The 25,139-nt window shown below is 55.1% G+C and overlaps 8 protein-coding genes across 8 annotated transcripts; 4 read left to right on the top strand and 4 right to left on the bottom strand.

Moving 5' to 3' along the window:
* Window positions 1–837: 837 nt before the first annotated feature.
* On the top strand, window positions 838–1,182 carry CCMA1212_001993 (uncharacterized protein; the record flags this gene model as incomplete). Its single annotated transcript, XM_073699398.1, has 1 exon — window positions 838–1,182. The coding sequence occupies one exon, from the start codon at window positions 838–840 to the stop codon at window positions 1,180–1,182; it is 345 nt and encodes a 114-aa protein (XP_073562533.1).
* A 395-nt stretch (window positions 1,183–1,577) lies between these two features.
* On the top strand, window positions 1,578–1,916 carry CCMA1212_001992 (uncharacterized protein; the record flags this gene model as incomplete). Its single annotated transcript, XM_073699397.1, has 1 exon — window positions 1,578–1,916. One exon carries the CDS (start codon window positions 1,578–1,580, stop codon window positions 1,914–1,916), a length of 339 nt encoding a protein of 112 aa, XP_073562534.1.
* Window positions 1,917–5,536: 3,620 nt separating this feature from the next.
* CCMA1212_001991 (Coronin-like protein) lies at window positions 5,537–8,132 on the bottom strand (the record flags this gene model as incomplete). The annotated part of the gene is made up of 8 exons (XM_073699396.1): window positions 8,070–8,132; window positions 7,770–7,858; window positions 7,492–7,634; window positions 7,160–7,306; window positions 6,663–7,084; window positions 6,567–6,603; window positions 6,381–6,495; window positions 5,537–6,328 (listed from the first exon to the last, which is right to left on the bottom strand). The coding sequence occupies exons 1-8, from the start codon at window positions 8,101–8,103 to the stop codon at window positions 5,537–5,539; spliced, it is 1,779 nt and encodes a 592-aa protein (XP_073562531.1). The 5' UTR covers window positions 8,104–8,132.
* A 1,199-nt stretch (window positions 8,133–9,331) lies between these two features.
* Window positions 9,332–14,163, bottom strand: CCMA1212_001990 (Bud site selection protein BUD4; the record flags this gene model as incomplete). Its single annotated transcript, XM_073699395.1, has 4 exons — window positions 9,332–9,796; window positions 9,880–10,610; window positions 10,684–13,822; window positions 13,906–14,163. The coding sequence occupies 4 exons, from the start codon at window positions 14,161–14,163 to the stop codon at window positions 9,332–9,334; spliced, it is 4,593 nt and encodes a 1,530-aa protein (XP_073562532.1).
* Window positions 14,164–16,325: 2,162 nt separating this feature from the next.
* Window positions 16,326–17,289, bottom strand: CCMA1212_001989 (uncharacterized protein; the record flags this gene model as incomplete). Its single annotated transcript, XM_073699394.1, has 2 exons — window positions 16,326–16,856; window positions 16,990–17,289. The coding sequence occupies 2 exons, from the start codon at window positions 17,287–17,289 to the stop codon at window positions 16,326–16,328; spliced, it is 831 nt and encodes a 276-aa protein (XP_073562060.1).
* Window positions 17,290–18,286: 997 nt separating this feature from the next.
* Window positions 18,287–18,892, top strand: CCMA1212_001988 (uncharacterized protein; the record flags this gene model as incomplete). Its single annotated transcript, XM_073699393.1, has 1 exon — window positions 18,287–18,892. The coding sequence occupies one exon, from the start codon at window positions 18,287–18,289 to the stop codon at window positions 18,890–18,892; it is 606 nt and encodes a 201-aa protein (XP_073562059.1).
* Window positions 18,893–19,103: 211 nt separating this feature from the next.
* On the bottom strand, window positions 19,104–20,847 carry CCMA1212_001987 (Choline transport protein; the record flags this gene model as incomplete). Its single annotated transcript, XM_073699392.1, has 3 exons — window positions 19,104–19,388; window positions 19,464–20,053; window positions 20,112–20,847. 3 exons carry the CDS (start codon window positions 20,845–20,847, stop codon window positions 19,104–19,106), a joined length of 1,611 nt encoding a protein of 536 aa, XP_073562062.1.
* A 2,910-nt stretch (window positions 20,848–23,757) lies between these two features.
* On the top strand, window positions 23,758–25,007 carry CCMA1212_001986 (uncharacterized protein; the record flags this gene model as incomplete). The annotated part of the gene is made up of 4 exons (XM_073699391.1): window positions 23,758–23,964; window positions 24,021–24,103; window positions 24,169–24,255; window positions 24,602–25,007. Coding segments are annotated over 4 exons (378 nt in total). The 3' UTR covers window positions 24,603–25,007.
* Between the last annotated feature and the right edge of the window lie 132 nt (window positions 25,008–25,139).

Below are 25,139 nucleotides of genomic sequence, written 5' to 3'. Positions count from 1 at the left end.
GCTCAAGCACATACGACGATACTACATGCACACTTGGGGACATGACGTGCTCCTACAGGCTACCTGGAACCTAGGGATAGCCGTTCATGATCACTCGCTTCTGCTTCGATCATAGTCGATCGGCGCACAGAGCGGAGGATTAACAAAGCGAAACTCGGCCTGCTCCACAAAGAGTCTGTGTGGCCGACGACATGTTGCCAAATGCGGCACCAAGACGTTTTTTTTTACTCCTTCTCCATTGCCAATGCGCCGAGTCGAAAGCTCTCTGAGAGATCACATCACAAAGCAGGGTGGGAGCTCTATCGCGCTACGGAGTGCTGGCGATCCTGTTAGCGGGCAGTGACGAGATTCTGCAGTTTCTGAGACGTTGAAGACTACAATTCCTGGCCAGGGTCTGGAGTAGTGGCCATCTGAAACATGAAGATACTAGGTGCTTGCGTGCTTGATCGTCCCGCCCGTTGAACTGATAGCCCGGTACGCGCCGCGGCCCTCACTGCGAATCCGGGCTATCATTGCGACGAAGATGGCCATTTCGTGAGAGGAAGCCTGTAAGGGGTCGAGCGGACCTTGCTCATGCGGTGACAGACAGGCAGCATTGTCAGGATGCAAGAGCACATATCTTCACAAATCAGCATCATCATCACTGCATCTCAGAGAGCCTCCTGGCGCTTCCGACCGCAGCCAATGGGCCATCTGCTCGCATGGCACTGGCTGGGCAGCGATGTGAGATATTTTGCCCAGCCTTGAGGAAGATATCACGGGCTTGGCGTGAACTTCTGGCGTGGCAAACGCTTGGCCTGCAAATCGGCCTCTGCGGGCCAGTCGAAGAGCTCTTTGATGCTGCCAAGCTCCTTATTGGTAGCAAGCTGTCGACGGCACGCTGTCAGATGCCGCTTGACGCCCAGAATCCCCAGGAATCGACCCAAATTTAGATCAACTTTAACGCTCCCTCGGCCAACCAGGAACACGAGAAGGCGGTTTTCTTCAGAGTACGACCCAGCAAGCCAGCCATGGTGCGCACGCAGCTGGTTGTTGATTGGCTTGCTGCACGTCGTCCCTTGCATATCTAGTACGATTGATAACTTGGACTCTCTCTTCTCCAATATGCAGCATCGTACAACGTCTGCATTGCCGCTCGGCGAATCCCTTCAACTCGTGTGGTCTCGAGATTGGGCCTGGTGACGATGGCAACACAGGACGCATGAATTGGACCCGTATTACTCGTTCAACTCGACTTGGCTGATGGCTTGCCGCTCGACCACGTTCTATCCAAGAACTTGGATATCTGGAATTATATCGTGGCGTTTGGAACAAGATAGAAAAAAAGGCCCGTTTGGAGGAACGCCACACGGCTTCAGAACGATGAAACGGAGCCAAGGACGAGAAGCGCGGGACTCGGTGCCGGCTAGTCAGTCATCGCCAACCCCTGACCCGCTCGTCTCTCTGTCGAGTCCGGAACCGCACAGTTTAACTTGGGCCACGAAGTCTCCCTCTCTCGAGGGTGCAGAGGATCGGGTTCCAATTTCTCTTGGCCAGCAATGTTCTTCAGCCGCCTGGCAGTGTGACGATGACGCGAGATGAAGGCAATTCACGCTTTTCCCGATGCTTTCAAGTCTCGTGAAGCTTGGGCCGGACTCGCATCGTACTCCGTTAGGCGAGGCTGGAGACTACCCAAGGTCCGAGTGGCTGTTGGACCTGAAACAAGGCAGTCGACTGTCGAAAAGCGAAACTGCTCCGAACGGTACCCCGACGATGGGCTGCTACAACTGCCATCGCTCCCATCACGGTTCGATCATAGCGCAGCACCGACACGGGCCAAGGGCAGCACTACTCTGACTTCTCCGACGTTCGTGCACTGGCCTTTGGCGGGCGATCGATTACAGGGTCATCTTCCTTCATCTGCTCCCCTGACATAGCTGACTCGATCGCTGGCTAACGCAGATAGAGTATAGCAGACCGATGGGCATTGCGGTGGATCCCGCCGGCGACGATGCCTTCAGCTCAACTCTGAGCATTGCGCACGGATTGAGTGCCGATTGAGTGTTGGAGACTCGGTTCTTCCTCATACGGCACGACGTCTTGGTCTGCATGAACACGGACAGACTTTCCACATGCAAGACTCAGAACCCCGTTTCACCCTTTTCTAGAAGGGCGAGGATTACTCCATGACAAAATCGTGTCATTCCAGTTCTGTTCAGGACAGTCCTTTTCTGGAAATTGTTCAGCCTGTGTTCCGTTTCGAAACCAACTATCAACGCATTTATGATATGGAATCATTGATCACGAGTTTAGCTGATAGCCTCCCATCACCGAACGAGAAAAAGAGAGCGCTGCTAGAGACCCTCGAGAGGGGAACTGCGCTCTCAAAGTCAGGCTAGACGTTGAAGCTGAACGGAGGCTTGACTCGTGAGAGACGGTTAACGCGCTTGGCGTGGCTGATGCCTGCTTCCTCTCTCGAGACTACTGAATGATGCCAACCCATGGCTTCTTCATTCTGTTGATGGGCTCAAGTACAGCCACGACTGGCAGCTGCGAATGCTACCCTTCGGCCCCAGATCTCCCGCTTCCTCGGAAACTGACTCCTGTCATTTCCCTGACCATGGTGGTGGCTGGTAAGATTTGCAGTGCGTAACAGCTATGTTGCAATCGGCGATGGAGACATGCGAGTCTTTTAGGCGACTGCCAGGGCCATCCGATGCGAATGCTGGCCACCAACGTCGCAGCGGCCGTCGCTCGCTTTGCCTTTCCCTTCGCAATGTCGCTACAGTGCCGGCATGTCTGACTGCCCGCCACGGATCTTACTCGGAGGGCATTCCTTCGTATGCAGCCATCAGGTCTATCACATCCCAGGTTCATCTCCGCTTCCGCATCCCTGCGGACCGTCTTAACAGGCACGTCCTGGGCTTCCCTCTTTCTCGCTAGTACAGTATATGCGAGCAACAGCGTTACAGGCCTTTCCAAATGCCTGCTTCTCCCGCATGGTCTGGAAGTGGCTAGTATTACCGTTTAACCCCCTTCGCCTGTCTCTCTGCATCGCAAGTCGTGACGAGCCCGATGGGCTGTGACCCGATTGGCCGCATAGAGGAACACAGCATTCTGAAACCGGGACTTTTAGCCTTGAAACAGAGGGCATCCAGCTTCGTGGGCACTGCCTATGCCTGTTCTGCTCGTTTGGGAATCTGGGGTGGGTTGAGGGACGTGACATCGGGCGTTGATGGCTTACATTTGGCTCTGCCATTCAGCCGCTTCGGTCGACCTGTCTGTTCTTTCGTACGAAACAGCACCACTTGACTGAGGAGCCGTCCAGGTGCCTGGGTTTCAGATAAGGCATCTCGTTTCTGTCCAAGAATAGGAACGGGCTAAGCACGGAGTGGTAAGGAGGGCGAGTACAAAGTGTAGGGCTGACGACATGGTTTGGATCTGTTGGTGTAAGTGAACATTGTGATTTGTCACAGCCGGCCGGTTCCCCCGGTAATGGCGTCTTACACGTCCGTACGTCCATGCAGGTACGTCCAGGTATCACCGTATGTGCGAGAACATGTGAGTTGACTGAGAGAAGAGGGAACCCAGAAACGGGAACCCATGCCATGCTCTGGAGAAGCCCGATTACTAACAGCGGGAATTGCAGATTCCAAAGCTGCGAACAGGGGGGTTTGGTGGCATTGACGCGAGTAGAGGTGTCACTCTTGTCTGTGCTTGACCAGCTGTCAAGCTGCCATTCCCGCCGCTCGACTGCGGCCTTGCAAGTCGAATGTGTTATTATCCGAGGGGAAAAGAAAGAAAGAAACAATGAAAAAGGAGTATTGGGGAAGTGGCCTGATTCTGGCAAATCTGACAAGGTACGACCTTGGTGGAAATTGAGTTGCAGATCACCTCTTGGTTGTACAAATTTGTGCAAAGTGAGTGCGTGTGTGTTTGCTTGTGTCCCTTTTGTCACATCTTGGGATAGATGGAGGGACGGGGTGTTGATAAGGCATCAGGTCCGTGTGGCTTTCTTTTCATTTCGCATATATGCGAGGGTCTTGCCTAGCGGCATGTGCTTCCCCCTCGGGGCTTGCATGTTGCTTACGAGGATGAGGGATGCTGTAACACAAAGAATAGCAGTTGAAGCGAGCGAGGAAGAAGAAAAAGCAAGTTGATTGTGGCTTCAGGTTGGGATGATGGGGGACGACAGGCTCCCCCATGAGGTGCGCGTGGCCATGCTGTGGTCGACACGACCCTTGCAAATCAGGCGTCGAGATTCTATGCCATCTTCGCTCCGTAAGAGGATATTACTTGTGTGCTTGAAAAAAAAAAAAAGAATTGAAGGGATGCTTACAGGCAAAGAATTGATACATCACCTCTGATACACACGAACCAGGTCCAGATCAGGTTCTCTACCTACAGCCCAGCCTCATCTGATTTCCGAGACGGAATTCAAGTTGTTACTCATCACAAGTCATATGGGAAAAACGACACTCGTAACATTTCTTTCGTTTCCTTTCTTCTTTATTCGTTATTTCCCTTTGTTTCGTCCTTTCGTTTTGCTTGCTTCCCTTTTCGTCTTTTCTTTTTTTTCCCCTTATAAAAAGAACTAAAACATGCATGTATTAAAAAAGCAAAAAAAAAAAAAAAAAAAAAAAAAAAAAAAAAAAGTATCGTTCAAAAGGGAACAGGGTAGGACGTATGTAGGCTGTGCCCTCAAAAAGTCCCGAGGGAACAAGACCATTACGGTGTCACTTGTCAGAAAACGGTCGGTACAGTTGGGAGAGCAGGGGAAAAAAAAGCAAGACAAGAGAAAAGGGAAAAGAAAAGAAAATAGAGAGATGAAAAAAGAATAGGCGTCCAGAGAAGGATGGCGGAACATGGAAAACTCAATGTAGCCAAAGACGACGAGAAACGAAAGAAAATGTGCTTCGTACTTCAGACATGGCTGTGTCTTGATGCAACGCAACAAATACATACAGACTCAAGTCGTGGTTCATTCGAGAGGGTGAGAAGAGGAAAGGAAGGAGTCAAGATGGCTTCGTATATGCCACATGTGATTGAACGGATAGATTGCAACAAAATCAACATAGCTAAACATGATATTTTCTCTCTTTGCTCCAACACATACACAACGAAACGACGCGAAAAATGCAGCAGTACATACACCCGACCGAATCCTCCCTGTTTCGTTCCCTGTTTCGTTTCGTTCCTTTCTTCACCAGAAAGAAAAGACCAACAGAAACAAGCAAAGAGACGAACAAAACAACAGGCAAAGAAACAGCTTAGCTGCCCCTTGCACCGGACACCATCCTCTCTCTCTTCCCTGGCTCTCCCTCGCCTCAATTGCCTGCCCTTTGCTTGAGATCCCGTCTACTCCCCCGTTCCGTTTTGCTTTTTCTCACTCTCCTGCTCATTTTCGCTTTTTTTCCCAAGATCCCTCCCCCTTCACTCTTCTGTATCCCTAGCCTCCAGGCTCTCGACACGATGACAACAAGCGGACAAAACAGGAGAGAGGCAAATTTGGATAGGCAAGGTAGTGTGGCAATAGTATACTAAGATAACACGAATATTACGAGCGTGCCTCCTCTAGCTCTAGCTCCAGCTGCCTGATTCGCTCGCTCTGATCCTGGGATCCTGATCCAAGCCGCTTCTTGAGGGATTCGACCTCGGACGTCAAGAGGCCAATCTGGTCGTTCTGCGCACTAATCACCTTCGTCTGGTTCTCAATGAGCTCCTTGATCTCGCTCAAGGAGGTGGCGCTGGCATCGGATGCCGGGGCAGCAGCAGCAGCAGCGGGAGCGGGTGTGGATGATACCGCAGAGGCTGCGGGCTTGACGGGAGCGGGGGCAGAAGTGGCAGCTGCAGGAGCAGCTGGCTTCGTCTCGGCTCGGATAGGCAGAGGGTTTCGCTGGGCCGGCTTGACCTCCTCGTCAAAGCTGGACGGCTCCTCCTCCTTGGGCTCCGCCTCGTCGGCGTCCTGGTACTTGTTGGCCATGGCGGCAATGGAGGTTTTCTGGTCGCTGACGCTGGGGGGAGGGGCTCGCGCCACCGGCTTGGGCTCCTCCTTGACCTCCTCCTTCTTGGGCTCGGCCTTGGGCACCACCGGGGCAGGGGGCTGGTAGTCGGCAGCAACCTCCTTGGGGGCGGTTCCCTCATAGATGCTCTCGAGATCGATCTTGGGAGGGAGTCCGGTCTTGCCCTCGAGCCACTCCTTGGCGCTGACGGCAGGCCGGAGGCCAACGGCGGGGGGGAAGATGTCGGCCTGGAACGTCTCTGCCCGGCGGGGCACAGTGAAGGAGATGGGCTCGATGTAGCTGTCGTTTACCGTCTTGAAAGCGCGCATGACCTCGTTTTCGTGAACCTGAAAGGATTAGCCCCGACTGTCTGTTCCCACAACTCATCGGAATACTCACGTTGATAGCGCGTCGCGGGAGAAAGGCGATACCTCGCTGCGGATCAACCGACTTGTACTCGCTCAGATACTCGAACTTGTCGTTTTCGTACTCAAAGTAGCGGATGTTGCCATCACTGGGAGGCCAGATGTCAGCAGCTGTCGCCTAGTGACATACCGTATGTGTAAAGAGAAGATGGGTACTCACCCCTTGCCAGCAAGGTAAAGGCAGTTGGAACCCTCGTCTACAAAGCAACGTCAGCATCCAGATCCCGCGCGTTTGGTCGTGTTTATGTCAACGGACCCCAGAACGGCATGCAGACACCAGAAATGGCGTCCAGATGCGTGAATCCTCCAATAGGATCGCTGCGACCAGGTTCCCACAGGGCAATCTGGCGCTCGCTCATCTTGGAGAAGCCCGTGGTGGCGAACCGGTTGTGCTCGCCCAGCCAGACAGCCCTGCTGTTCTTGGCTCCCGTGTGGCCGGCGGCCTCGTGGACCGGCTTCTCCTGACGGACGTCCCACACTCGGATCTTCTTGTCCCTCGACGTCGTGACGAGGAGGCTACCGCTCGCGTTCCATGACAGGCTCTGTACGATGTCGGTGTGCTGCAGCGTGAGGTGGCTCTGGCCGGTGCCAACGTCCCAAAGCTTGATTGTGAAGTCGCCCGAGGCGGAAGCGAGGATGTTTTCGGCCGCGGGGTTGAACAGGACCTGTCCAACTTTTCTGTCGCGGCATGGTTAGTCTTTCCCGTGTTCTACAGGAGTAGAAGAGAACAGATGGAATCAAAGGTGGCCTTACCTCGTGTGTCCTCCGAGCTTGCTCACAGGCGATACGTCGGGAATCACCTCAGCATCCGTGTACAGCGAAAAGCCCTCGGGAACCTCCCAGATGAAGACCTTGCCATCCTCCGAAGCCGACGCGATGATGTGGTCGTTGAACGGGTTCCTTGATTGCGCCAAGTCAGCGAGCCGGAACCCCCCTCCAACGTTATCTGGGCGAAAAAGCGGGCGTGACGAGGGTGCTTGCTCAAGGGAAAATAGGGGGGGGGAGGGGAGGGGAGGGGAGGATGACGAAGAGAGAACCATCTGGGGAGTCGAGCGAACACAAGGGGGAAAAGGATCGCAGCTCACCAGTCGGTATCAAGGACCGTCGCCGTGTGGCCGCGAAACAGCGGGATCTGGTCGGGTGCCTTTCCCTTCTCGTTCAGAGGAATGACGGCAAAGGCGCCGCCTCCAGACGAGTCCCAATTGACCGACAGGTACTCGGCGTTGGCCTAATCACATCCGGCTCGCATCGTTAGTACAGACTCGTTCGCAAGGAAAAAAAAGCACAATATCCCCTTTTCTTTCTGCGTCCTGAAGTGATCGGTCGTTCGAAGGTTCTCTCGTCCGTTGGGTGATCCTCGTACCTTCACCAAGTTCGTGTCCCAGGCATTCCGACTGATGCGAAGGTTATCGTAGCAGAACTCCTTCTTCGTGGGCTTGCCAAAGATGTGTCCTGCAGTAAGAGAGCGCAACCAAGCACGTCAGCCCTTTCCTATCCATTGTTTCTATCTCTTTTCTCTCTCTGCCTGTGCAGCTGTTGTGCGGTTGGAGGGCGAAAGGGGGAGGCGGGGGGTCTGATAGCGGGCTGTGATGGCATCGTGGTGTCTCGGCTTGCGGTTTCGCGACTTGGGCTGAACCGTCTGGGAATTAGGGATTCAACGTACGGTACTTGGACGCTCGGACAAATCGACCAGCCATTGCGGCGTCCTTGTGGAAAACACGAGAAGCTGAGAAAAAGAGAGAGGGAAAGAAGACGAGAGGAGAATATAGGGAAAAAAAAAGGAAAAAAGGGGGTTTATTTTTGGGCGAGGTTGCGAGTGACGAGTTGACGCGGCTTGTGGAAAGGACGAGGTGAGGCTTGCAGGGAGCTGAAGGACGGGGAATAGAGAGGGAAAAGGGCGCGAGAGGAGAAACGGGTTCCCGCAGTTTGAGTTGCTGCACTGCACCCGCTGCCCCTGGTCTAGGGACCAAGCACAGCACAAGCACAGCAACTCACAGGTGACATGCGGCCCCTCCAGAGCTTCTGAACCCACTGGAAGGGAGACCTGGCGGGACCCGCTGTGCCTCGCCCAGCTGCGTTCATGCTGAGCGTGGCTCCAGTAACCCCACCAAAAGGTGACGGGGCCTCAGCGCTGTGGCTCCATCCAAATGGACGCGGGTGGGCATGGATGCAGAGGACGGCGTAAGGGGGTCACGTGCCTCGGCTTCGATGCAAAGGAGAGAGCGAGAGAGAGAGAGTCGTAAGATTACAATCGAAATGAAAGGGACGGGGAGCGACAGCGCGGAGGGGAGGGCGATATCAGGGGCGTTGCGTTGTTCATACATAGCATGATGCTGAAGATGCTACGATCGACATTGACATCGACGGAACATGCAGATACAATGACGATATAGAGAAGTGCTTTGCTCTATGCACAAGATGTGATATGATATTGATGATACGCTATGCGACACATGGCCATCTCACCCCTGAACGCCCCTTTTCCACCCACCCGTGCGTCATCACATCACAATCGACAAACAGCAGCACTTCAGGCAGACAAGAAAGCCATCCAGTTGCTTCAGGAAACTGGCGCATTGGCTGCGTTGGTCTCATTATACCTTGCTTGCTAAACGACGTTTTTAGTACAAAATCAAAATCCATACGTACAGCGATCTCTGTCGCAAAAAACGGCTATAGAATCAAATGCAGCAAGCAATGAAAGAAAAAAAGTAGACCCGGAAGAAGAGAAGAAAGGAAGAGGCCGCAAAAGTGATGAGAAAGAAGAAAACAGAAAAACCACCGGCAACGCCAATGAATGTGTGTGCAGTAGCAAAGATGCGCCTTTCCCTCTCCCTTCCAGCTCGTCGGTCATACTCCATAATCCAACACGTATTCATAACATGGCAAGTACATCCCAAAGCTGTCGCCTTGCCCACTCCGCCCTTAGTTGAACGTGCTCCTTGTCCGCGAGTGCACTCGGCGGCTGTCCGTTCGACGTCGAATCTGCTCTTCGTGCTTGAAGACGAGCTCGCACCACTTCGCCCGCGTCCGGGTTCCACTGGCATCTTCTTCCAATCCGGCATCGCCACGGCCGATGACGTCGGAGAGCGCCTTCATCCAGCCCTCCTTGTCCTCGCGTGTATCGGCGTAGAAGTCAATCACCTCGCCGTTGTTGAACCGGATGCGGAAGCCCTCCTCCACAAACATGTACCCCTCTTCTTCCTCAGCAAAGGCAGACCTACGCCGTTTGCCCCCCTTGCCCATCGTCTCCTTCTCCATCAATGTTCTGCGATCATCGATCAATCGCTTGGCATTGGACAGGTTGATTGTCGCTCTAGGCTGGCGGGTAGCCTCGTGGTAAGCAGTCAGCTTGGTACCAACAAGCTTGAAGTATCGACGGCGCCAGTACTGAGACACGTGTTAGCCAAGCCATAAAGCCAACGGAGGGGGCGGGGACCAAGACGGAAGGGAGAAAAAAAAAAAAAACTTACGGGACAGTCACCACCCTGCTGGCTCAAAACACCCTCCCAGTTGCGGGCCAGCCTCTCCTCGGCGGCCTTGAGCTCTCGGATGCACGAGTTCATGCTCTTGGGCATGTCGTCATCCGTCACGTTCTTGGGGCGAGGTACGAACAGAAGCTGAAGCTCCAGCTTCCCGATCTTGTACGGCGCCTTTCGGAGGATGCCAGCTGCGTTGCCGCGCTTACTCTTGATCGTCGAGGCGAAGCTCTCCTCCTCGGTCGCCCACTCGTTGAAGCAGACAACCTCGACCGTGTACGGCCGACCGAAGCATCGGTTCTCGTGCTCCTTCAGGGAGATGTACGCGCGAGCAAAGCTTCCGTCCTCGGCAGCCAGCGGCGACAGGAGCTCATAGGCCGAACCAGCATCCTTACGCTTTCGCGCCAGGGCTTCCTTCTGCTGCTGCGCAAAACGCTCCTCTTCCGCCTTCTTCTGGAGCTCAAGCTCCTTGCGCTTCTTGGGTGACGCAAACACCCTGCTAAAGGTTGATGTCTTGGGTTTTGCCATCTTGATCGCCGCGGGCTGCACGTTGGCGTATGTCGGCTTCTCCAGCTTCACGTTCAGGGTGAGCTGGAACTCGAGGTCGTTGGGAACGACGAGCTCAAACTCTTGCCCAATGGGTGCGTTGCGAGCCAATTCCAGCCAGGCCGTCGTCACACAGTGCACGCCGTTGTCCAGCGTCAGGCTGAACCAGCTGCGCTCATCTGAGAATGAGAAAACAAGTGTTAGATTTCGACGCAAAGCAGGGACAAGGGCGGACGGTTGGCAGTTACTTACTCTTCGGAATCGGCAGGTCAAGGTCCTTGACACCAATAACCTTGACGAACAGGCGGCCCCTCTCGCCCGCCTCGGGACCGGCTGCGTCTACGGTATAGTCCTCTTCAACAACCTTGTTCAGCGTCGTCGTGTTGCTCTCCTGGCCCGGCAGCGGCGGCACGGCGCTTAGCACCGGCTGGCCCTTTCGAATACTGCGACGAGTTTGGCTGTTCCACGGCTCGACGGTCCACGACTGCGGACGGTTTGTCTTGATGGGCGAGTTGTTCGCGGACCGTCCTTTCCAGGCGTCCTCGGCGTCCTTGTCGCTGGCCGACACGAGCTTGGTGTTTTGTCGCATGAGATATCCGCGCTGAGAACGAGTTGTAATGTTAGCATCGAGTTGACACTGACCTGGTGGGGTGAGCTGGTCTCTCGACACTTGTCGAGGCAAAGGGTGGCTGTCATTGGTGGTCATCTGTGTTGTGTGAACAAAGGAACGGCTGAAAGCTACCTTTTGCGTTTCAATCACGCGTTCAAAATCCTTGTCCAAGCTGAGGCCCATGTCCAGGTCCAGCGTCAGACTCCGGTTCTTAAAGCTAGGATGTCGAGCCAGGAAACTGTCATTCTCAAGTTCGCTGCCATCTCTCGACATGAGCGCGCGATGCTTGCTGGGGATTGATGGAACGCCAGGGATTTCGCCGCTGACGTGTCTGCGAGCCTCCCGCATGGCCACGATATCTGAAGGCGTATTGGAAACCCTCGTCTTGAGCTTGGAGCCGGAGGCTTTGATGGTCGCGAGCCTTTCGGGAATTTCGGGAGACTCCCGCGGGATGGTGGTCGCATCTTCATCATCGGACACCGGGTTGTGGATGACCGAGTCGGGAGTTCCTGTTCTATCTTCGTACGAATCGTCGCCCCAGCCAGTGCCGTCATATTCGGGCTTTGGGAGTAACTTCTCTGGAGTCTTTGTTCGGAGGATCTCGGCCGATACCTGTGGCGACAAGTCATGTTCTTCCTCTTCCGGCTGTAGTGAGTCTTCTGGCTCCGCCGAGACCTCGCGAGTGGGCTCGGGAGCGGCTGGCTGCAGCGCAGCAGGTTCGAGAGCAGATGGCTCGAGGAGAGACGGCTCGAGGGCCGAGGGCTCAAGGGTGGCTTCGGGAGTGGCATCAGAATCCAAATCAGAAACCGAAGCATTCGACTCGCTGATCATGCTGGACTCGGCCTCGGTATGCGTGTCGGCTTTGCTTGTCGCTGGCGAAATGGCTCGCGGAGTCAGCACCTCATCGGTGAGGTCATGCTCCGGCGGCGACAGTTCCTTGACAGACTCCTTGACGGGCTCCTTGGCAGCATCGCCCGCGGGCTTCTCGGAATGTTCAGCCTTCACCTCGGTCTCTGCATAGTGGCCGTCGTCGCCGCCGTAATGAGATCCCGAAGCATCCAAGTCATCGTCCGACTCGAAGTGAGAACCATCCAGCTCATCGTCATATTCGTCGTCGTAATCGGAGTCGTACATGTCGAGCTCGGAATCGTCTTCATGAATGACCCGATGGATGATGACGCTACTCTCCACGGGGTCCTCTTCATCGTCGTAATGTTCGTCGTACTTGTCATCGTCTTCATCCTCCTCATCCTCCTCGTCGCCCATCAGAGAGTCCTCGGTTGAGGGAATGGGAACATCAGGGTCCAGAGCAAAGTGCTGTTCTCGAAGGGGAGTGCCGGGCGGCGAAGAGAAGTTATACTCCGACTCGGGATCTGCCATGATCTTGTTGCCGTTGACACGCTTCATGATGGCTTCGCGGGATAGAGGCTGCGGCAGTTGGTAATCTCCCAGCCCAGACATGTCGCCCAGATTGTCGTCTTCTTCACGAGTCTCTGCCTCCTCATCGTGCTGGGCGTCAAGGGCGATCTGGCTGTCGTGGGTATCAACGGTGTTGAGGGTATCGTCGCGAGACAGTGAGCTGCGACTGCGTCCGGAGCTTCGTCGAAGGCGTCTCTCACGCTGTTGTTCGGCAGCGGTCTTACCGCTGTTATCATCAGACAGCATCATGAGCTTGAGTCTTTCTTCGAGGGACATCTTGCCACTGATGAAGCTTTCGATATCGGATTTCGTGGCCGAGGCTGGGGGTGGGACGGGCAGGCTTCTGTGCGAGCCCGCCGCCTTGTCCGGACTCTGGGACACGGCCGGGGACGAGGGCACTGAGCCGGTAGACTGGCTTCTACCATGGCCTCCAGGCAGAGGGGGTAGAGGGCGATTCTCCGCGACAGAGCCCATGGAGTCGGCCCTGGCGCTACCCATGGACAGGCGTCCTGAACCAGCTGCTCCCGGAGCGCCGTCGGGCATTGGGCTTCCATCATACTCTTCCTGCTCGTGGTTCATCAGAGAACTGTCCCTTGCCCAGTCATCGGGACCGACGACTGGCGTCTTGTCCGTGTCCTCCAGCGACGCATCGAAACTCTCGTCCTCGCCGCCCATGTGCGCGGGATCGTAGAGAAGGTCGTCGTCATCCTCCTCGTCCTCTTCCATGGAGTCATAGCTCCCCTCGCGCGAATTCGTTCCAATGGAGGAGAGATCCGGAGTGGCCATCTCGTACTCGTTGATCTGAGGCGGCGCAGCGTCAAAGGTCACGCTCTTCGTGTGGCGATGCGAGGAGCGGCCGCTCGGAGGGCCGTCGACGGCGGATGCATCTGCAGACCACGTGCCCGTCTCATGGTCGAAGCTGCTCTTGAACTTGGATGGCGATAGTGACGACTTTGTGGGCGAGGCCTGGTCCTTGCTGGGCCCTCTGGGCGTGCTGGGACCGGAATGGTCCGACTTTGCTGGGCTCATCGGCGCAGGCTTGTCTCCATCAGCAGCGTACGGGCCAGGGGAGCCGGTCTTTGGGAAAGCGAAGACGCTGTTGGGCGGCTTGGCCAAGGGTCTCTCGATCTGAGGAAGGCGGGTTGGGTCGTATTCCTGCTTCTGCTCCAGCGCCAGGATGTTGCTGTTCTTGACTCGGGAGGCCTTCTGGAGCCGCTCGATCGAGGAGCGCCGCGTAGGCGAGGGCGAGCCGCTCCCGTACATGTTCTCCGAGTTCCGGTTCTGCCAGAAGACTCGCGGCGATGTCACCGACTCGGCGGGTGAGGACTGGAATGGAGACGAGTCATTGCTGAGCGTCGACTTCTAAAAAGGCGCACCCCCCTGTCAGCGCGAGACACCACCAGAAAAGCACACTCAATGTCGCTAAACGCTCGATTTCCACAAACCTTGGTAGGAGACATTTGGTTCCAGCTAGGAGAATTACGTCTCCTTTCCGTGGGAGAGAGTTCAGAAAGGGGGCGGGGCTGGGGGAGGTTGGACGTCGACGACGACGTCTTTGGCGGTGATGAGCCTGGCGTGCCCTTCGCGATGCGCAATGGGTGCACCTGTAGAGAGGAGAGGGAGGTTAGTTGCGGCGCCTCTTGTTGTCGAGGACCAACGTGCTGGGCAGCGGGCCACGCTGGGCGTACCGGTTCAGATGACATATCGATCGAACTGGTTTGGCTAATCCTTGCACTCGATGTCGGGCTAGGACGATGGACGCATCAGCGCGCAGCAGAGGCGATCAGCACAGCAGCAGTGATGAGACCCCCGAGCCCGCGCGAGGAATGCGAACGACTTGCCGGCGTCGTGTCTGCTTCCTGGACTGGAGGGCGTGTGCTTTTTTTTTCCTGTCGCAAAATGTGTATATATAAAAGAAGGGAGGCCCGGTTTGTGTTTGCAACAGGCAGCCTCGAAAACGAACGTTGGGAATTGAACAAGGAGAGGATGGGGGGGAAGGGAAAAGAGAAAGGGGGACGCGAGATATCAGAATGTTCGCCGGGTTAACTCTGCTCTCTGCTGGATGCCAGATGAAGAAAAAACGAAGAAGAAGAAAAGGAAGAAAAGGAAAGGGAAAAGCGTTTGCCTCGGAGCTGAAGTCGACTCGATCGCAGATTCGGGACATCAAACGACGACAACTTGGCGAGGTCCAGGTCCAGGTCCAGAGAAGGGGGGCCGTTTCATTTGGCTGGTTGGGCGAGTTTAAGGGAAGCAGCGAAATGCACGGCCGTCGGGCAGCCGTGATTGGCCCAACGCAAAACAAAAACCGCGCCCTCAAAAGTGGCAGGGGTTGTCGTGGCAACGACGGCCGCTATTGTGCCCAGAGCTAAGAAGTACCTACAGTAGCAGCCTCTTGGGGAGCCTTGGGGGGAGCTCCGGGGGCGTTGATGGCAGCTGAGGAGGGGTTGGGAGCGCGCTAGAGGGCCCAAATCTTGCTTGCTCCAGCGCTGCAGGCGGCTTGCAGGGAGTCGAGGGCACCTGGAGGGCGGGAGGAGGAGCTTTGTGGGAGCTAGCGGGCACCAGAGCCTCGCGGTGGCTCGAACCGGCGGCCCTATGAACGCTCGCGGGCTGCGACAAGTTGCGAGAGTCGCCATGGCAGCCGGCAGGGATGTGAGACGAGGCTTGGAAGCAACATGCAAACAATCAGCGGCGGAGGGCCGAAGGATGCTGGTTCGGCTGATATCGATCTTGTTATTACGTACAGACGGCGCCGCAGACGGGGAGGCTCAGATGCCGATGTTCATGCTCTCTCTCTGCCCGCTCACCCGCATCCCGCGCTAAGAGGCCCTGCAAAACATCCATCCAATCCAGCTTGTGCCCTGTTGCCTGTCGTCATCAGACCAGACACTTGACCCGGACATGCGACATGCAAAGCGGTCAGTTTCCGATAGATCGCTGGGCATCATAATTAGGTACTCCGCGCTCCATAACAAGGCTCCAAACAAAGCTCAGAAGCTTCCTCTCTCTTCTGCGCCTTTCCACTCTTTGCTTTGGGCTTTTTTTGGGCTAGCTGCGAACTTGAACCTTGACCCATGCAAGCTTCTCCTCTTCTTCCCCAGTTGGATTCATGCGAGGCTCGACGATGGTGCCAAGTGCGAGCCATGACGAGTGTTTCTATGTATGGAAGACCCGTACATAATCCTTGATGTTTACTTTCTGCCTTTGTTTACTTTTGTTTTGGCTTTTCGCTTCCGCATGATGGAGGTGAGCAGTGCTTCTTCCCGCCTTTTACTCCTTTTCTAGGTTCTATTTTTCGCCGTCCGTCTGATTATGATTACCTGCAGGCGATTGTGAAACACGGCGACGCCACGGTTACCGAGGGGAAGAAAAAAGGACCTGGGTGGTGAATACGAAAGCTTGAGCCATCAATTTCCCAGGCCATGGCTGCGTGATCAAAGATGTGCGAGCTGGTGTCTTGCAAAACCCCCCCGTTTGAGTACAAAGTGGATGTACCTGTACGTACTGTATGTGCGTGTATGACCTCCTTTGAATCCACAGCGATCCCGTAAGGCTCATCTCAGGTGCTACCAGGGCGCTTGATGAGGCACATATGAAGTGATGCGATTCTACCGGGTCGATGGCCAATTTTGTTGAATCCAGGGCGGTCAGGCTCTTTCCTACCTTGCTTTTACGACGGTTAGGGACAGTTGGTGTTTGCACGGCACATCCATAAGTGTGAAAGCACAACTCTATCCATCCTTCTGTCCATCCATCCACACCACCATCTCATGTCGTTAGCGTCGGATCTTTTCATTTTCTTTCACGATTGACTTTTCTTTCTTTTCATGTCAACAAACGGATCATCTCGTCTTTTCCTTGTTTCCCATCAGCTTTGGCTCCTGTTCCACCGCACACAATCCTCAAACTTGACGCCCGCCCCGCCAAAACAATCCAGAGCGCTCCCTATCGTGAGATCTACCTTGCCCCGGCTCAGCCTCTTGACCGTGTCCAGATCCTCCAGATGCCGACCTCCGCCGGCATATGTGACGGGGATCGAGCACCACTCTGCCAGACGCTCGACTAGTTCCTCGTCGATGCCCTTCTGTAGCCCTTCATTGTCTGCGGCATGGATGAGGAACTCTGAGCAGTATGGCTCCAGCATCTTTATTGACTCTGTAGACGTGTCTGTTAGTGTGTGTAAATGCAGCACAAGATACTCGTGTGGCTTGCCTTTGTTGATTTCCATGTCTGTCAACGTCTGCCACTTGTTCATGGCGACAAACCACTTGTCTCCCTGCCGACGACAGCTGAGGTCAATCACCAGCTTGTCCTTGTCCCCGTCGAGAGCCGCAAGCACGGCATCCAGCCTCTCCTGGCTGAAATGGCCATCCGGGAAGAGATAGGAAGTGATGATGACCTAAAAAAAAAAGAAAAAAGCAGAAAGCAAATCCCAAGTCAGCACCTCGCACAATCCGACCCCAATCCACGGAAAAAGGAAAATCGATGCCCTTATCTCTCTCTCTGTCTCCCTCTCACTCTTGTATACCGACCTTTTCTGCTCCCGCCTCAATCCACTCCTTTGCATTCGCATCCCTGATTCCGCCTCCGACCTGCAGCCGGCCAGGCCACGCCCGCAGCGCCCGTCTGGCGGCCTCGTCGTTGCCTCCGCCCAGCATAATCACATGCGCGCCCTCGAGCCCATTGTCCCTGTACAGCCGCGCAAAGTGCTCGGCCGGCAGCTGCGAGACGTGGTTCGTCTGGAGCGCCTCGGACGCGCTGTCCAACGTGCCGCCGACAATCTGCTTCACCTGGCCGGCGTGGAGGTCGATGCAGGGGCGGAACCGGGTCATGGTGAGAGCTGATGTGTGTTCCGAGGGCTTTTCCGTCCGATTGGGTGAGAGTGTTTGGGGAGTTTTCAATCTGATGTGACTCTTTTTCATTCTATCAGAGACATTTGCCGCTATCCGCAGTTTGTGGGGCGGGTTAGTGCTGTGGGTGAGTGACGCCACAGTGTCACGGCGTCGGTACCAATGTATCATTTACAACACACGCGGAATTGTGCTGCAGCTTGAGACTTTGTGAGAGGCGAGAGGACACGAACACGTCGGATAATGTTTGAGTTGATTTGGATCATCTCGAGATGAGCTTTAGATCTCATCTGCTGAATCGAGATTGACACATCCAGCATGGCTCTATGGCATAACAGTATTAAGGTACGTGTCATTGATGTTGGCGACACCGCCCAGCTGCCACTTCTCACGCATCTCACTCATAAGACGACATGAATTTTTCATGTGAATCCTGCTCCGAGACATCGTCCATATGCAAGATAGCGAACCGGCGGTGTAACAATAACAAGCCCTTCCCATCCTATCACATCAGCTTCTCATCTTATCAACGGCCGCTGCTATTAACAGACCATCGAGATACAAGTATTGCCAGCACTCACTCGCGTTACCTTGCAGCAAATCCTGACGCCGAACTGCTGGATTCATCATATGTATGCTCCTTATCGGCGACCCTTTTCGCCCTTTGCAACGTAAAACATGCGAGTAAGCCCTCCCTCGAGATATCAACATTTTACATGAAACGGTGCATATGCTTATCGTTTCTGATGCGGTGAGGCCCTCTTGTAATCACGACATAGGCGGGATCCTGCATGCGGCGAGGCTGGCTCGCAGGCCTTATGAGTGTCCGTTCGCCCACGTCGTTTTCGTAGGCCCTTCTCGCTCTGCAGTCGATACCCCCTTCAGTGACTGGAGTGCTTGGAAGCTGTTGAGCAGCTGTGGAAACTTGCCGATAGTTCTCCTCTCTTATACCAATTGCTCCAGCGTGGCCTGCTGAATCATGTCCTCACCTCCAACCTCACAGACTCCTCCCGACGAGGACCCCAGCCTCAACGAAAGCACCTGGGAAATCGCCTCAGTCGTCACCACCAACTCAATAGCCGACCCTGCCGCTCGAATGTCCGAAACCGTCCACATCATAACAGAGGACGCGTCCTCCTTCTCCGTCCGCCGGGCAGAGCACCACCCAAAGGCAAACAAGCACTTCATGATCCGCGAGAGACAAGCACCCCACCGCATCGTGACCCTCTCGCACGGCAGCGTCAAGCTCATCGACAAGCCCTCCGTTGGAGGCGGCTGGCTCTGGCTGTGCGTCAAGAAGGGCGGCTGGTACGGCTTCATCAACACCGTCTCCAACACATATCTCGGACACACCAATGAAGGAGAAATCATCGCCTCCGCGCTGCAACATCTGTCCCACGAGTCCTTTGTCGTCGATAGGCATGAGGATGGCGGCTATGTGCTCCTCATGACAAGATGGGGCGAGGACCTTCGGCCGATGGCCATCTCCCAGGATGGGGATGCGCTGGTCGAACAAGGGGCGGATGCCGCGGGCACGGCCTGGGACTTTGTTGAAGACAGCCAAATCAATCTCTTCCATCTGTAAACACGCACCGTGTAGCTTCCTGGCGAAGCAGTATCCCTCACTGGGTTTAAAAAGTCTGCCGAGACATGTCGCTTTGGGACGGGGTTGGCAATCAGGAGTTAGGACTGACGGGGGAAAATGTTTGGTATCTCAAAATATATTCAAATGGAAAAAGAAATAAAAAAAAAAAGACGATTCGCTGCTAAAACTTGAAATCCCGAAAATAACTCCATCACTTCTTCTCCGCAGAAATGTCTTCACGAACGCTATCGGATGGCGCTGCGGCATCCAGTGCTTCCAGGCCATCCAGGCCATCAACAGGGCCGTGGAACATGCCCGCGATATCCACGACAGGTCCCTTGTAGTTCTTTCGGCCGTCAAAGATCCAAGTTCCGCCCGAGATGAGTAGGATGACGCCGAAGGCAACGATGGCGTAGTTCATGTTGGCCGGCGTGACGGGAAGCTCCGGAGGGAAGACGAACAGGACGGTGGTCAAGATGGCCCACATAATTCCAATCTTTCACTCAAAGTTAGCATTCTCCATTCCATCCCATCTTAATTGTGTGGAACGGCGGGTGAATGAGCAACTTACAATGTTCACAATCCAACCCAAGGGCTCAGGGACCTTGAAGTAGCGGTTCTCCGGGAGCATCTTGCGGCCTCGGAGGACGTTGATGGTCGGAGGGATGGCATAGGTGACGCCCAGAGCCACGACCGAGGCCGAAGTGATGGCGTTGAAAGTGCTGGTGGAGCCGAGGAAGATGCAGCCAAAGACAATGACCCAGGCGACCGTCCAGAGCAGGGCGTTGATGGGCACATCGAGGGTTGGATGCACCTGGGCAAAGACGCTGCTAAAGGGCATCCCCCGGTCGCGGGCAAAAGCGTAGCTCATTCGGGTGCTGGTGCAAACCAGGGTGACGGTCGTGAAAAGCATGCAGACCAGGGGGAACATGAGCAGGCACACGCTGCCGGCCTTGCTCTTGGTTGCGTCCATGAAGATCTGCAGCAGCGGGCCGTATGCGGCTTCGATGACGTCCTCGACGTTGTTGACGCAGAAGAGCAGCGCGGTCAGGAAGATGAAGCCAGTGAACATGCCGATACCGATGCAGTAGAGCATGATCTTGGGGCCCTCCTTTTGGGGGTTCGGAATCTCCTCAATCATGTGGGCAACAGCATCGAAACCTGAACTAGTCAGCAGCGGTCCCAATTGATGATCAACGGGGTACATTAATCAACATACCTGTCAGAGCAAAGGCTCCTTGCAGCAATCCGAGCAGCCAGGCCATTCCATCGGGCCAGCCAACCTCGTTGATGAAGTTGCCGTAGACAAACTCGCCGGACTGGTAATCGGGGGACGAGCATGCCAGAACCGTAATGCTGATAATGACAAAGCCGGCAACCGACCAGAAGAAGGCGGCCTTGGTGAAAAGAGGCAGGATTCTGGTGAGGAAGGCGTTGACGACCAAGGCAATGAGAGCGAATGCGATGTAGATCAAAAACTGGTGCCACGCCTTGGGCTCAAAGTCCGGGTGGAGGAGCTGAATAATGTTCATGATGAACGTGCTGCCCAGCAGACCACCAGTGGCGCTGAGGGCAACCCATCCGGAGACGTTGATCCATCCTGTCACGTAGCTGATGCCGCGGCTCCATCGCTTCCACGAAACAATGGCGGCCCAGTGGTATTGGCCGCCGGCTGTGGGATAGGCGGAGAGGAATTCGGCGAGAGAGGCAGCCTGGCACAAGTTGCAGATACCGGCAACGATGAGACCCCAGATGACCGAGCTTGAGCCTCCTGAAGGGAGGGCAAGTGTAATTGATGCGGCCAAGGCGGTCCATGTGTTGAGAATGGCAAAGGCAAGACCAAGCATGGAAAGCAGGGAAAAGTTGCGCTTGAGTTCCTGCTTGTGGCCCAGCTGTGCCAGGGCAGCAGCCTCGGGGGTGAGGCCCTGCTTGGGATCGTTGCTGTACTCTTCCATGGTTGTCTTTGAGGAGTTGGACAACTTGAAGATGGAAAGTCGAAGGATTGGCAAGGAGAGACTGGAGTTTATGACCAGGAGGACCGGACCGGAACCGGCAACCGGAACTCTTGATGATCTAGGTCGTCAGGCTGCCGGCAGCTGACGGGGGGGGCGGCCAAGCTGATAGCGCAAGAACAGGATTCGGGAGGCTACACAATCGCTCAATGGGCGATAGTAGATAGGTAAAGTCGGGGCCCCCGAGAACGGCCCAAGATGGAGACGGGGACCTGGAGAAAAATGGGGTTGCCTTCCCCCAGAAATGCCCGTTTTTGATAAGACGATGAAACTCTGCAACTAGGTGATTGGACGGTGAGATCCTGAAATGATCTAGTTCCAGCTTCTCCATCCCATCCCCTCCCCACAGCGAGACGTTTGGCGACGGCATTGGAGCGTTAGTTGGGTCCGCGTCTTCTTGGATTCGCCCACAGGCGACGTTCCGAATTCAGTGGACAAATGACCAAAGGGCGAATCTTCGAGATTCGCCATAATACCAGCGAGTATGCAAGCCTTTCGCCTCCGGCATTTCAAGTCACGGGGTCGCGGGCTCCCAGCAATCCGGCTTTCACTAAACCTAAGTGGACCGCGTTAATGAAAGAAGTGAGACGCCGCTCGAGATAGCCTGGTGCTTGGGTTATCGCTGGTGGGACCCCCCAGTGCGCGTCGCATCGTAATCGTGAGGGCGGAAGCATGGAGACGAGCTGGATGGAGCAGCCCTGACTCGAGATCAGCTTGCAAGCGTGGTCCAGCCCCTGCCTTATCTGAAGATACGACGCTGATGCGTCCAGTGAGCTGCCTCGGTAGTAATCTTCATGTATAATGAGATGGATACGGCCGTGGATGATCCTGTGCCTGCGCACATTGCCAGCAGCCTTCCCAGATAAACTCAAGGCGCCTTCACGATCGGACTCTCGTTCCTGCACGCATCCCGCTCCTCAATTGGCACTGGGCACTTAGTGCCTGGCCTGAAGAAAAGTCTGATGCAGGGCACTGCAGATTTGGGCCGCATGCCGTAGATCCCGCTGACGACACGGCTTGACTGGCTTCACCTGGGCGCCCAATGGCCCAAGCCCCCGAAAGCCTCAGCAGCAGCCATGTCGAGGCCAACGTCCGAGTCAAGTCGGAAGCGGCGATTTTTCCTTCTGCACATATTCTTCCCGACCTTCCTTGCCTTTTCTCCACACCATCACCCAGGCACGCACTAACCCGCCACCGCTTCCCCTGCCGCTTGACGTTTTGCTCCGTCCTTTTCAAGTCTCCCCAGACATTGCCTCCGACATTTCCCACGAGATCTCGACAAGCGCTCACGGGGATGGAGCAGTAACTGGCAACTAATTAGTCACAGAAATGCAGACAAGGCGCCTTCTTGCGGGTTGACGGATGTCGCGGAGGCGAATCTGGACACGAAGGGGGAGCCCTCTCCCCGCACGATCCAGCGCCACATCGAAGCAGGTTGGAGTTCTTTGGAGTCGTGAACCGGGGCAAGTCACAATCTGCTCCAAGAAACCGGGACGATGCGCAGAATAACAGCGTACCATGAACTGAATCCGCGTCTGCCAGTGGTTCCGGTGCAATTGCAAAATACCACCGTTCCATTGTCCCCCGCAAACACTATTTCCCCAGCTTACGGGGCCGCAGAGCTTCAACCTGGGGAAGCGAGGGCCCCGCGATGAGTCTGGAGGCGGTGACGCTTCAGCTGCCCCGTGTTGACATCGTCATCGTCACACAGCAACCGGCCGAGGAGATGGAAATAAGCAGACATTCGATCATTGAGATTGACTTTGATTCGGCACGTCTCGAGCTTATGGTGGCGTAATTGCCACGGCAGGCGAGTTGTTCTCGCACGTACAAACTGCGGGCACTTGTCCTGCGCGGCACGTGACTCTCGTACCTTCCATCTTTCTTTAAAGAATTCAGGCATCGAGGCCACCAGATAAGAATTTATGGCGCCTCTACAGTATCCGTTTGAACCTGTCACGACCATCAACCGTGGCCGATGTGGATGTGGCCACCAATTCGGAGCAAGCAATTCATGGCTCGTGTTATTCTGAGAACGACTGCTCCTATGCGGACGAAAATGGTAGAATCGGTGAACGCTATTCTACTGGTCTAAAGATATCCTTTAGTGACGCTGAGGTAGAGAGACGCCGCCATGCTGACCTACTGGCCCTTGGATAGGAGTATTGGCTATTTCTACCCAGTCCTCTTTGCTTCCGACTTACGGCTTCATGGACGGGATATTGTTACCAACAACTGATTGGCACTACCTAAGTTACTCCAACAAGCGGTATCTTCCGAACGACATACTATCTGAGAGACATGCGGCATTAGCGTGCGACTATCACTCAACGGCCGCCAGTTTGACGGCCCTTCTTCGTGTTGCCCCGGGTACGAGACACGTACAGTCACCGGCCCGGGTCCGTCCCCAGTTGAGCTCAGCTTCCCCGGCTTTCTTGGGGTTCAGCTTCCCCGGCTTTCTTGGGGTTTAGCTTCCCCGGCTGTCTGACAGCTCAGCTTCTCCAACTTTCCTACTGCCAGAAGGCCCTCGAGATGCCGAGCAGTAGCATACGAAGTGCCGGGACCTCTGGGGAGCTTCTCCTCCGAGCTACACCACCTTCAAGCCTGATCTACAGCCGGTTTTTTCGATATGACACTCTGACACCCCATTGCAGGCCGTTTCCTGATCGGCCTTCTCTATGAGTTATATTCCCAACCGCTTTCACTCCAGATAATGTTGGTTCCTCCTCAATTGGCCTGCCAAGCTAATGCATCCCGAATCGCGATATTAGATCGGAACTCGACCTACTATCAGTTCGTTGGCCGCCCCGGTACATGACATTGTTGATGCGATAGATAGGGTCTGGATTTGACATGAACAGTAGTCCAATAGCCACGGCAAATGTCCGTCACCCCAGGTTACTTCTCGATCGCCTCATTGGCACTGGCCGCACGAAAGCCATGGTTCAGAATGACCGGGTTCGTGATCCCGTACATGCGGACGAGAACATCGTTACTATCGCCGTAGAGAGCTTCCGCAGTGTCGTTCTGACGACCTCCCAAAGCCTCTACCGAGTGCAAGTATGCGGGCTTCGCGCCGCGCGGCTGCTGATCGAGGTACGCGAACTGCGGCACAGGATCATCAAAGCCCGGTTCTCCGGCCGCAAATTCCTCGTACCAGAGCTTTGATGCCTTCCGCTGTTGATTCCACCGGAGTCAGGTGCCCCTTCCCAGAGGGTATCTGGCTTGGAGCGGCGAACCGAACTGAATCTCTGGGCAGAACAGGATACTTGCTGCCGGGCTGTTCATCGTTGCAATTGACATGGTGAAGTCGATACTTGTGGGTGTCCCTGACGCTAGGAATATTGATTGGTATGTTCTTCGAGCTGAAAAGCCTAAAGTAGTCAATCGAACGAAACCAAGTAGCAATGGAGCATCTTCCACGTTAGTCTCAGGGGGCCGTGGCTTTCGAAGTAACAGGTCGCCCCAATGCTATCCCTAGTGCGCGACGCATACGTAGAGAGTAAGGGAAGCATTGGCCGAAGGCAACGCGAGGTTTCATCAGTTTCTGTGACGATAACTCAGCCAGGTTGCTGCTTCGGAAGATGGACTCAGACCGTGGCTGGCATATGCGAGCTTTTTTTTCTAGGATGATTTCGCATAGTTTTGGACCTGGCGAGGTCGTGTTCAGAATGATTTGCTAACTGAGATTTCACAGATCTGGCTCAGCAACTGCTGTCGAAGGAGACTTGTCAAAGAGTTGCATACGAAGGATGTTCGGTGTAGCTTCACTGTGTCTCGAGCCGAAGATCCGCTGCGGACGCCGCATCCGCATCAGCATTAACAGCCCGCGGCCCCGCGCCTTTATCTGCAATGCAACCTGGGGAGCTCGCCGGAACATGCCGCATCGGGCTGGTGAGCTCCATTCGGAGGAACAGCCGACCGACTGGAGAAGTCGATTCTTTCCTCCAAAGGACGAGACGCATCTCGCGTTGATCTGGCTCCCTGCCCTGGACAGAGGAGCGCTTAGCTATTCGTCAGCCGTTGTGATTGCAAGCCATGGGAGAAGCAAGCCGCTTCATCGTGTTTACCGCTTCCCGGCTGGCTTCAGACTCCCGCGCTGAACCGGTGTCGCAGAGTCTCTCATGTACGATATAGAACCCCGGATGCCATGCCAAATTCGTCCCATGTCGCTGCGGAGCGATTCAGAAGCGGCCAATTCCCGGCCTGGCGGCGCAATCCACTCCACTAGACCG

The sequence above is a fragment of the Trichoderma ghanense genome (assembly GCF_004382785.1).
Source record: "Trichoderma ghanense strain CCMA-1212 chromosome Unknown scaffold_1, whole genome shotgun sequence".
NCBI lineage: Eukaryota > Fungi > Ascomycota > Sordariomycetes > Hypocreales > Hypocreaceae > Trichoderma > Trichoderma ghanense.
The sequence above is the reverse complement of the archived record's forward strand: the minus strand, read 5'-3'. Positions and strand labels throughout refer to the sequence as shown.